Below are 12,389 nucleotides of genomic sequence, written 5' to 3'. Positions count from 1 at the left end.
TTAAACAGTGTAACGTACAAGTACTTATATACCCCGATACAATTACTTTAGAACACTAGCGTTGAGCGTAAAACATGCATGTATGTTGTTTTTATAACATCCAGCCTTTTTTATCATCCATCCTGTTTTTTTCTGTCAATCCGCCTACTGCCAATGATATGGAGTGTTTTGAAATGCCCCCTTCAATAGAATATCCGGTTTACAGCTGTAGCGCCACCTTCATCAATACACAACATTCAGTGATGAGCAGAACTGACAGCTGAATGGAGGCGAATTGGTTCCTTGATTTGTGGTTTAAATATTGCATTTTGTAGAAAATGAAATGGAGAACGGTTAATTTAGATATAAAGAAGCATTTGTGGGTAATTGGTAGATACAACTGGACATGAGTGGCCAATGTTTACATTTTCTAGTGCACATGTCTTTGGAATGAAATTGAAAGTGGCTAGTATTTTGATGTGTAGATGATGAACATGGGCATACTGAATATTTTAGTTTTCACTTTATGTATTTATTACACGTTTGGAGATGAAAATAAGAAACATTTTGTAAATGAATGGGCAGCAGAAATTCAAGGTGGAAAAGAAGAAGCAAGGAAAGTGGCTTCACAGTATGGTTATACTTTCGTAGGATCGGTAAGTTTGTACACTAAAATACATGTTAAATAACAGGATAGTGTTGGTAGTAAAAATGCATTACCAGTTCAGGCAGCTACACAAGCAACACCTTCCATTTATGTCTTAACCACATTAAAAACTTGTTTAAAATCTTACTGCTGATGATGCTAATGTATAGTAACTTGTTGTACTACCTTTAATAATTTGCAATACATGTACATGCATTAGGGAAATAAAAGCATTTTGCTCAGAAATTACAGTGAAATAACTGAGGAGGAGGAGAGGGTGTTAAATGTTAAAAGGGCAAATTTTATCGGGCTCTAAAGAACTTGTTAAAAATGTTAAAAACTTGTTAAAATGAAAAAAAAATAGATTTCAGCTTCCAGATATTTTAAGTTTGTATTTATTGAAAATATTTTAATACTCTTTCATACAAAACAAAGCCTTCAGGCATTTTATTAATCTAAAGCATTCATAAAAGAAGGGTGCATGTGCTACTCTCCATTAGGGTAGTCAGGGGTGCTACCAATGAAGAAAGGACAGGTTACACCAGCCTCCTTTATTTCATAAGCTAAAACCCTACTTTAATACTCTGGTAACATTCATATTTATAAGAACATGTTAGAAGTTGAAAAAGTGATCAAGTGCAAAATTCCAAGTTGAAAAATTTCATTAATTCAGCCAATCCTAAGACGTTTCTGTGTACGAGAGATTAAATTAAAAATCAAGTATGACGAAATATATTGTTTTCAACCAAAGTCACTATGAATCAATTGTATAATCTTGGAATCAATTATACTGGTAATGTTTGTAATTATGGCCACTTTTTAAAGTTTTTCATAAATATCTATGTTAATTACTAAAGACTTGCAATGATAATTGGCACACTATATCTTGGTGTCCTTTTACAAATATTTATGCAAAACATTCAATTGATTTTCATCCATTTAGTTTGTGTTCAGATGTGTTACTATTTGAACAAACTTTAAACACTTTTCTTTCATTAACACATGAGGTTGAATATGAACAAAAATGGCATTAAAGTCATCAGTGATGAATACTCATGGAACTTTTGCTGTTTAAACCATTTCATTTCATGTCTTTTTTGTTCTTATTTAAACATTTTGCCGATTTCCAATCATATTAATTCTACAATTTTTAAGGAATCCAGATGGGTTTGCCTACCAGTATCACACTTTATGAACCATATTTTAAATCGAAACTACCCAACTTGTTTCTTAGTGTACAGTTTGAGTGGTGCATGCATTCTATTTCCTTTTAAAACAGGAGCAAGTAAAAGAGAAGCCATTTGTTCCTATATCATTAATATTTAGAATGGCAATCCTGACCAATCATACTTTAATTCTCCCTTTCGAGTGTGAAAGGAATAACTCCATGAAATAATCATTTAAATTTTTATTGACTTGTTCAAATCTTTCAAAAGTTGTCACAGACAAAAAAAATGTTAAGGAGGTGTTGCTTGGCTTTTTTCCCCATTTTTTTGGTGAAAAAATCAGCAGACTCATCTTGGAATAATGAAAGATCCCATAGAGGATTTTTCTTAAAAACTGGTGCAGTAGATCAAACGCACGAAAGATCATTTTTGTTTGCCCTAAATACTATTTGACCACACACAATCCTATTCCCTTACTTTATAATGTGACAAAAGCCTAGCAGATCTGAATTATGCAGTGCACAAATAAGCGTTGAAATGTTCGTTCTCTCTTCTACTGTCAACATCTCACTGAAGTCACTATCTTGTTGTATTTACTTATTTTAGTGAAGTAATTGATGGCTTCATTTTCCGTGTTTGTTTGCTATTAACTAGATTAAAGACCATAATTCAAAGCAAACATTAGTGAAGCCATAGTTAGTGGACACTTCAAAGATGCTTTTGTTTGTAAAATATGACGGTTAATAATTCAAATACTTTAAATTTGACCTCCTCTATTCTTTTTCATCTTGGTTAAAGTTTTGTTTGAACGTGATAATTTAGTGTTTGTTTTACCTTACACAAAAGAAAATTATGACATGGGGTAGTGACAAATGATTTTCAGTAAACCTTATCTGGTTAAAAATGAAAGTTTGTTGATTAATATGGTAATTCTGCTTGACTGTTCTCTCCCTAGCAAGGGTGGAATCTGCATGCTGGATGGACCCAGAAGGGAAAGATCCTGCCAGCCTGCTCTATTGAATTAGTCTGCTACAAACAGATCAATTCTGTTTATCTTGCAAACATTATCCAAAGAAAATGCTAATATTCTTGTATGCAGTCTGAATTTTTTTTGAATGCACACTGTGCATGGCTTGTCATGCTCTTGTTAAGCTGCAGTCTTATGATGGATAGTTTGGAGGCTGACCAGAAATTCTTGTCCTCTACACAGTTCCAGCCTGATCAATATCTTAGGTCTTTGATTTTTCTCATGCATTATTGCTCTCTGATGAACACAAGGAGATTGGCCATTTATTGTTAGTTGTATTTTTAATTGTCCTTTTTTCCCTACTATGATACATGGCCAATGAATAGATGTTTGTATTATTACAGCAGTTACATCAATAACTAGGATGTTTAATGCTCTGAAATAAATGGTATGCTTGTTGTTCAGGTATAAGTGCTATTGTTTCCTTTTGCTGAGGAAGACATTTATTGTTTTTGTATGCCATTAAATTACTTTTGTTGCTCTGAGTTTAAATCCCTTTAACGGCTTGCTGTCACTACTTTGAAACAGATCAACTTTTTTTATGAAATTACCAATTACATTTATCTGTTTTCATAAATGTATACATCTTAACTACATTGTACCTAAAATAATTATATCTTATAAATTTATTGATACTAATATCTATAATATTGACTCTGGTATCCTACAGAAAAATGCATTTTACGTGTGATTGTTTTTGCACTGAAAGTTATCTAGTGTCATAGGGTTATGCATGTTTCCAATCAAATCAAACTAAATAAATTGTTTGGCACAACCCTGTGAGTGATTTGTGGCAACCTTTTGATCACTGTGTGGCAGGCAACCTTGTGCGCTATTTGTGGCAACCTTTTTATCAATGTGTGGCGACCCTGTGAGTAATTTGTGGCAACCCTGTGAGTGATTTATCGTAACCCTATGAGTGATTTGTGGCAACCTATGAGCGATTTGAAGCAACCCTGTGAGCAACTTGTGGCAACCGTCTGATGGATATGTGGCAACCCTATGAGCGATTTGTTGTAACCCTATAAAAGGCTACAAGCGATTTGTGGCAACCCTGTGAACAGTTTGTGACAACCTTGTGATGGATGTGTGCTGTAATTAAGTGTTGTGTCGCCTTATTTCACAGACCTGTTATAAAACTTTCTGGATAAGATAAGTACTTGATAAATTAAACAGCTTCTGCAAGCTTTTTCCAAGACAATTATGGTTTTATGCCTGGTGTGGACGGGGAGATGAACAAATCCTGGATATAGAGGGATACTTGGATATAATCAATACAAAGATAGAGGCAGGCTTGATTAGGTACATTCTGGACACAATGTTTTGTTACTGGCTCCGTGTGTCAGAAACATTTTATGCTATTTTTGTCTCTTGGGATAATTTCCGCTGGAAAAAATATGGTATACTTAGTGTGAAATGTTCTCATACAATAGACAACTATTCTCCCAACTTACGAAGACAGCTAAGCCTATTTTCATGATAAATATATCATTTAGATTGGTCTATTACTATTTGAAAGGACATTATCACAGCATTCACCAATATGTAAGTGTATTCAGGAGACGAATGACAAGTGATGTTGTAATGAGGAGGCCATATGTCCTGTCCTGCCCTGTACACTGGAGAAGGAGACTGTCCTGTCCCCTGGCAATATAACTGTCCATACCAGATGTGGCTTGATAATCTATACAGTGTGTGACATTTTACTGGGGCTTCTCTTTGAAAACAGTGTCTTTGTTTGGTTTTACCCAGCAGCTAAGGTGTTTATAGTTCCAGAAAGCAGTTTACTAACATGTGATAGTATTGGTCTGTTAGTAAATGCATTTTAGGTAATTCAAATTAATTGAGGATTGAGCCCATAACCTCTTTGATGAGAGGCAAATACCTATTCCCTCACCCAATATGCATTTAATGATTCTTACTAATCTGTAAAACTGAGCTGCTTCCACTCAATGAGTCCTTTGTTCATGCACAAACAACCTTTCTAAGTCTAGAAAATACATGGCCCTCGCCAGGTCATTCCATGTACATGAACTGGTGGTCAGTGTGCTCCATGTCAATCAGCGGCCTGGCCTGTGGCTTCTAGAAGGCTGACCTGTGGCTATCTCTGACATCTTATGTACATAGGTGTGTAGGAGATTGGTATCTGGTCTCCACATCAAGCTTCTGTTTGTTCAGGCTATCATATGGTCACCATTATCTGCTTATCTTTGCCATTATTACAGATTATAGACTATTGCCCATGTTATGTAACTTGGCAAATTGACTGTTGGTACTCTAGGGGATCTCTTTATGCCAAAAGGAAGCTTTTTCATTCAGTTATAATGTCATTTGATTATGATATGAGGTGTACATGTGTGTATGTTAATTAGTATTAATAAGTTAAATCAGACTGTTCGAACTATTTTTTTTATTTCTCTTGTCTTCCTTGTTTTAATTGCTTTGTAAACTAAAGAAAATGGCTCATTTGCCTTTGCATTGAGGATTTCAATAGAACCAGAAGGGTGTTCATTATTTTCTTTATCTGATACAGAGAAGCTTCATATTTCAACAGATTAAATCTGACATGTTCAACTTCAAAGGTATTAAGAAACAATATCTTGTTAATTGCTTATACTTTGAACCTGTGTGCTGAAATCTTTTGTACTTTGAATTTCATGCCCCACACTTTGTGAAAAACATTGAAAATGATACTTTTCACAATCTTTTCCTTTTCTTGGTCAATTAGTTTGTGGTGAAATTTAATTACGTTCAATGTCTTATGTTGAAAGTGAGATGTTTTTCTCAAAAAGCAGCTAGAAACTATATGCATAGAACCCAGAACTGGCTAAAATTAAGTCTTTGTCATAGCAATATAAAATTATGTTTTATTGCTATTAGATTTCGTGTAAACGTAATTCAAGATATTTTTTCTGTATCACACTCCCAACGATCCAATCTTGATGAAATATTAATGATATAAATGGTACATTGGTAATATCTGATATAAATGAAGGAAATGTCACATTAAATATTGAGGTTGACAGTGACTAGTTCAATTGCTTGTCATTGGAGACCACTGTAAATACCACTGGGGACTCTTTAATTAAAACCTTTCATACCTTTTTATATGTAATATATTTATTTTTGTAATTGAATTATAATTTTCCTTAATTTACCTGTCAGGTTGTAATGAGATTATTAAAAGATATGTAAAACATTCAAGAATTTCAATGAAATTCAAGTTTGTAGCAAATGTGGGCCTTATTTCAACTTGTAATTCTAGTTATGCTTTCTCAGGTATCGTAATTTTCTCTAGATCAAATTCCCATTCATAACAAACAGACTAATTATGTAATACAGAAAGTGCTTTAACAAGTGATAGCTCATTTCACTTACTATTTTGGTGTTGCCTTTTCTGCAGTTTTTTGGTTGAACATAATGGTTGCTTAGTTATGTTATTGACATAAATTGAGAAATAATTCGTAAAATGGTTTTACATCTGTTGCAATTAGCAATTTACCAAGTACCTAAGTCAGTGGAAATTGGAAACAAATAATGGAAGAAAAGAAATATAACTAATCTTTCAAGACAGTTCATTATTTTTGCTACCTGCAACATCTGTCTTGCATCCTGTTTCATTGTTTTAAATCAGTCTAATGTCTAACAATAACATGAAATGTTCATAAAGTGTATTACTTTTATATATACGGCTTCATAACATTTACGTTAAATGTAAGAAGTTATTTAAAAATTTAAGTTCTTTGACAGTTTCATACATTGCCTGTTTTCTAGTCGTATTTTCTGGATCAGTTTTTGACATGAGCCCATTATGGTACCCCGGGTTCTGCACTAGCCGTGCTTGGCCAACCCATCTCCCTGTGCCTTGGCCGCCCATCTCCGGGCTCATTTGTCAACCTCAGGCCCACCCAGATTTACACGTCTCCAAATACATGCTATAATCTGATACATCTGTTAATTGTTTGAGTAAATAATGAAATTTGTTTTATTTGTTTGATTTAAGAACTCTACCTTCAAATTTGAAAACTCGTTATTTATTGTCCAAATATTTGACATTGTTGTCATACTAGAGTCTTTGTTAAAATAGATATATGCTGGTAGGCTAAAAATCTTGAGAGAGTAGCCTGTTTAAGATGCACCTTGACAATAATAGGTGGATTGTTAATGGCATATGATGTTTGGAATGATTGATGTCTTCGAAATAGTATAAGTGGGTATTTGTCATACAGATCTCTTAATAGCTGACTTTAAGTTGAAGCAATCAAAGCAACATTTAAAACCTTTGAACATTACCGGTACAAAGTGAGCAAGCTTTGCACTTTGAAAATCGAGCATTAAAAGTAGTCAACTTTATCTTCAAGAGATTTTGTACTTTATCTTTCAGTAAGTGATTGTTAGTTCTCAGACTAGAGATCTTGAACAGAGTAGGAGGACATGAGTAGATCTTGGACAGGAGAAGATCTGAGAAAGTCAAGGAAACAAAATAGCAATTGCCTGTTGGAATTCTATCAGGATTTTAGTTCAACTATAACAAGAATAAGGAGACTATACTTCTCACCCTGTTGTCAGCCTCGGTGTCTGTGGCGGCCTCTGGTTAAAGTTTTAGAGCTAGTTGGCCTTTTCTCTTATAACTCTAACTAATACCCTGCATTTAATTTACTTAACACTTCACAAAGTTGTTCAGCACACAATTAAGTTTCATAACTACATATGATTCTTAGTACAAATTATCTCCCCTGATTGACTTAACCCCCCTGGTTAAAGTTTCAAGGCACATTTTGTCATGGTTGCTGTTACAAAAAAGTAAAAAAAAAAATGGTTGATACTGAATAACTTTATTAGTTAAGGTTGACATATTGCAACAAAACTGGGTATGAAGGAAAGGTTTATGGAGGACTTCTGTGGATTGCATTTAGGGTCTTTAAGGTCAAGGTCACAGTCATCGAAATTAGACTTTTGGATGAACAAGCCCGAATGCTTATACTAATGCTTGGCATCAAATTTTGTAACAAGCCCTGCTATATAAAATTCAGAATTTGAGCAAGCCCGAAAGACATTTTACCAGTGCAGGGCTTGCGGGCTAAATGTGCTAATTTCGACCACTGAGGTCACTGTTACTTAAAATAGAATAAACAGTTGAAACTGAATCTCACAACAAGGTTGAAGTTCTTCTGTCAAACATTAAAAACCTTTGTTGTGATGTATTATTTGTTCAGAAGATGTTACGCTTTGGTCATATTTTCTAACAATGTTGTGTAAAAAAAGGTAGGTCAGATATATCAGGGATTGTCAAGGTACAATTAAGGCATGGTTTAAAAGGACTCCTAGAATATTCTGCTGAACATTATTATTTAAACGCAACAGAAAGCTTAAAATTTACTACCGGTATTCATTGTGTGAGATATTCAAATATTAAACAGAAAACTAGAAACTGAGAAGTTTCACTTTATGCTCAGAAAACATCTAATGATCTGAGAAACACTACTGCCAACTAGAATATGACCCCCTTTGTAAACCTTTGACACAACCGTTACAAAGAAAACAAAGCTACATTACAATTATAGCTAAATTTTTTATGTGTTTAACTTAAAATGAGCTGAAGTTTACTGTTTAGAAAACAAATTCGGATATCTTTTTTTTCTTTCAAAAAGAGTCCACTCTTGAACTGGTATTAATTTTCTATATTGTCTACAAATTTAATGTACTTCTGTATATATGAACCGGCATTAATTGTTATAAAAATATTCGATGAAACAAGTTCTACATTTATAAGTGAGGTTAAATGGTGTTTACTGCCAATGTGGAACATTTAGTTTCCACAATGACTGGAGAGAAGCAATGTGAAATGATGCATGGGTAGGTGTGATGTGGTTCCATTATAAATGTGAGTCCCTGTATTAGAACTATGTAATGTAAGCAGGTGAGGCAATCAATGTAATTGCTTTAACAAATGATTGCAGTTGCACCTGGAACACTTACATCTACCACTGCTGCCCCTAGCTGTGATACAGCTGATTCAGTTCAGGGAGATTGTCAGAAATGGTCTTCATGTGGTTATTCCTTGCCAAGTTTTATCATTTTGAGGTTGGCCATTTGTATGGCAGATTCGCTGATGTTGGTCCCTTCCAGTAGCTCTTATTGGGTTGGTTTCTAAACCAGCTCTTATTCAGTTAGTTTCTTAACCATTTGTACACACACCTAATGGATATTGAACTATTGTTTTGACATTATACACTCCTATCCATTTACCTGTCCAATCAAGTTCACTGTCAGTGATTTTCGACTGTCTTGTTTGTGTGTAAAGAATATGGCTCCTCTTAGCGGTAAAACTTATAAAAGTGTCTGTTGTTCTGTGTTTTTTCCTTGAACATGATTTGTGAGATAGATATTGTATGTCTTATAATAATGGAAAGCCTAGAACCCAGTCAGGTGCATTACTTGATGAATAAACCACCTTGTGATCTCTCAATGTTGGAAGAACATTGCTGATGTGTTTAACATGTCCTGCAGTGATGAAGTCTTTGAAGAGTTTCAGGAGGAAGGAGATGGATATGCTGGAATGGAGCAGCAAAATAAAACCCTTCCACTTAGATAATCTATCTGATAGGACAATGAAAATCTGTTTTACCTTCCTGTTTCCATAGAAACAATTTTAGAATTGATGGTTATTCAAAGATAAAGGAAAGGTAAAATACTATTGATTTTACACACTATAAAGCAAAGGTTATTGCGGTAATTTTTCTTTCATTTTGGGTGAATAACAGCAATGAGAGATGTAATGTATGTGTCAAGATTCAGACCAACTTTAATCCATTTAATATATAACTCCTGTTTACCAAGTTGGCATCTGTTCAGTTGTTTTATTTGTTATAGTTGAGATTGAGTTCATCCCACTTGTTCTTTATTAATTGGTCTCACTTGCAACTGTTGAGTATTACAGATTGTCACACACATTAATTGCCATTGTAGGACTCCATTAGGCATTGCTTCCCAAGGAACCAATATTTATGTCAATGCTACACTAGATCAGATGTACAACAACAAAAAACCATGGAAGTGTTAAAATATTTATGAATACTTAATCTAATCTGACAGAGTTTTACACTCCCACCATTTGCTAGAAGGTTTAGGAGTTTTAACACAGTTGCCAATGTCAGACGGCATTTTATGGTTTAAGCCTCTTCACAGATTCTAAAAAACACACTTTGTAGCACAGTTTGCATTGATAAAGCAATTTTGTAAATGATCAGTGTTGTCAATCTGCCAGGGCATATATCTTCTCCCTGGGAGGTGCTCTCAAGGATGGGTAACCCCACCCTGGACTGTGGCTCTTACAGCACTTTACCATGCCAGGAATGTTTAAGGTCAGTGCTCCAGTGTTCCATAAGATGGCCACACCTCTTTCATTGGTACAGGTTTGTGTTTGTTGGAGATGGGGTTGGGTTGGTAAGGATGTAGTAAAAGATTGGCAGACAAGCCATTTCACTTCATGTGTATCTGGGTCACTGTGTATGTACAGGTAATACACATGAGCAATGCAGCTGCAGTCTTTATATTATTTGAAAGTCTACAGGTATTTTAGACAGAAACAAGAAAACATTTAAATAGTATGCATTTACTTTTTATTTGATACCGACCTGACTTGAAATCAATTTTTACCATACCTCTACCTGCAATCACTCCAGGAAAGCCATCATAAAGCTTTATTAAATATTTTCATGAAGTCAAAATGATGATTCTTTCCAATAATATTGGAACATGCAATCTATACTAGCAATAAATTCATTATGGTTGGAATTGATTCAAGTTGTTATCAGAATACCAGTACCTGCTCAGTTTGGGGGAAGAGAAAATGTATTTTTCAGTGTTTTATGATGTAGTTTTGTGGGTTGTGTATTTGTTTAATGGGCAGCTGACGTTGAGAGGTGGTCTGTGGATGGGGCAGTGACCGGGCTTGCCTCTTGCAGGGCCTTCATTCCACTCCGTCTTGTACGCCTGTATCAGGCCCTGTCAGGGTTGTTGACAGCTGCCAACAATTAATTGTACATTATTCTTGGGTTTGATATTTGGCAAGAATTTGTCTGATACCAAAGTCAAGCACTGAAATTTATGGAACAATGTTTGTTGTGTTTCGTCTAGTTCTAGTTGAGATTCAGGTATTTAAATGGACTGCTCAGGCTAGAATTGAACCTGGGACATTAGTGGTCTTTCCTGAACAATAATCACAACTTTGTAAAATGTTATAACATCCAAAACCTGTCATATTCATTTGTAGAAAACTCTTTCACAAAATATATGATTAAAACTACATGTACATACTGTTATGTTATACTGGAACATCAGCAGTTTCCAAGGGCAGGCTATGGGATTTTTAACACTTATATGGCGCTAAAAGTGTCAAATTAAATGTTTCTCCAAATCACAATTTGTAGATACTGCAAAGGACAATTAATGCATGTGGTTTGGCGGCAGCCCCTGAAAGGGTTAATCATTAGCTGACCAGTATCTGGAATAATTGACCCGATATCTCCGTAAGATTTATTCCTCCATTCCTGAAATGTCCAATTCCACAAATGATTATAAGTGTTTGTACAAGGAGACAATCTTATTGTCCTGATCCAGGAAAGCCTGAATTGCGTCTTTAACTAGATTGTGTAACAAAACATCTTACTCTTAAAGCCAGTGCGTATTACCATTGGCCCTACATGACAATTTAGTGTGTTCTGTCGAGCCAAGATTAGGCAAAATTATTGATTATAGTTCCTAAAACTGCTGAATTGGCTGGATCTTTCTCCATCTTTGACAGCCGAATATTAGCAATTTGTCTGTGAGGTTTTTGATCTGAAATACTCATATTTTATATAATGTTTTAATCAAGGGTCAGTCTTCTTAGAGCAATTTCTAGGAACTTTTGCAATAATTCTGGTAATAACCTAAATGGAGGGAGACAGTTTAATCTAACGTGGTATAGGTCTGAAAAATGAATACTGATTAATTTATTTGCAACTGCATAAGTTTTATTTGGTATTATCAATTCAGATTTGTAGCCAGTCGTCATGAAACTAGCTTTAGTATTTTTTTTGGCAAATTGTAGTCTGGTCATTGGATGTGAAAATGAAACGAAATATTTAGTTTCAAAGGATAGTTGGTGCGTTTTTGCAGTTTTCTATTTTCAACCATTGCCAAGATTCTTACTTTTGTCTAACATTTGGGTCAGTTAATTATGTGTTACAGAAACAAACATAGTGTCTGCTGCCAGAATGTATAGGAGCATATTCCCTTTGTAAATATTTGATGATAAACATGATGTGTTTTATCTGCAGATTGAGGGAAAATGAGGAGTGAAGTGATAAAATAATTTCTAGCTTCCTAAATAGATTGGCTGGCCAGAGGTCAGGGGTGGATGTTCTCTGTGGGAGCCACCTGTCTGCTAGTGCTAGCTCTAGCTCACACACAAGTAGCTGCTTGTGGCTTTTCTCTAGAGGTCACAGACTACTAAATAAATTCCCCATATATTCTTAAGACCAATTTAATTGCATAGGTAGAAAGTCCCACTTGTGTAATAAACTTT

The 12,389-nt window shown here is 34.8% G+C and overlaps 1 protein-coding gene across 1 annotated transcript in view; it reads left to right on the top strand.

Moving 5' to 3' along the window:
• The first annotated feature begins 218 nt into the window (after positions 1-218).
• Positions 219-12,389, top strand: part of LOC128226178 (RNA polymerase II elongation factor ELL-like) — a 52,203-nt gene continuing 40,032 nt past the window's right edge. Inside the window, exon 1 of the mRNA XM_052936070.1 lies at positions 219-635. Within this exon, the coding sequence (XP_052792030.1) occupies positions 465-635 (171 nt within the window). The 5' untranslated portion in view covers positions 219-464. The remainder of the gene's footprint in view (positions 636-12,389) is intronic.

The sequence above is a fragment of the Mya arenaria genome, chromosome 3 (assembly GCF_026914265.1).
Source record: "Mya arenaria isolate MELC-2E11 chromosome 3, ASM2691426v1".
Taxonomy (NCBI): domain Eukaryota; kingdom Metazoa; phylum Mollusca; class Bivalvia; order Myida; family Myidae; genus Mya; species Mya arenaria.
Note: the sequence above shows the minus strand (reverse complement) of the source record. Positions and strands in the feature narration are given on the sequence as shown.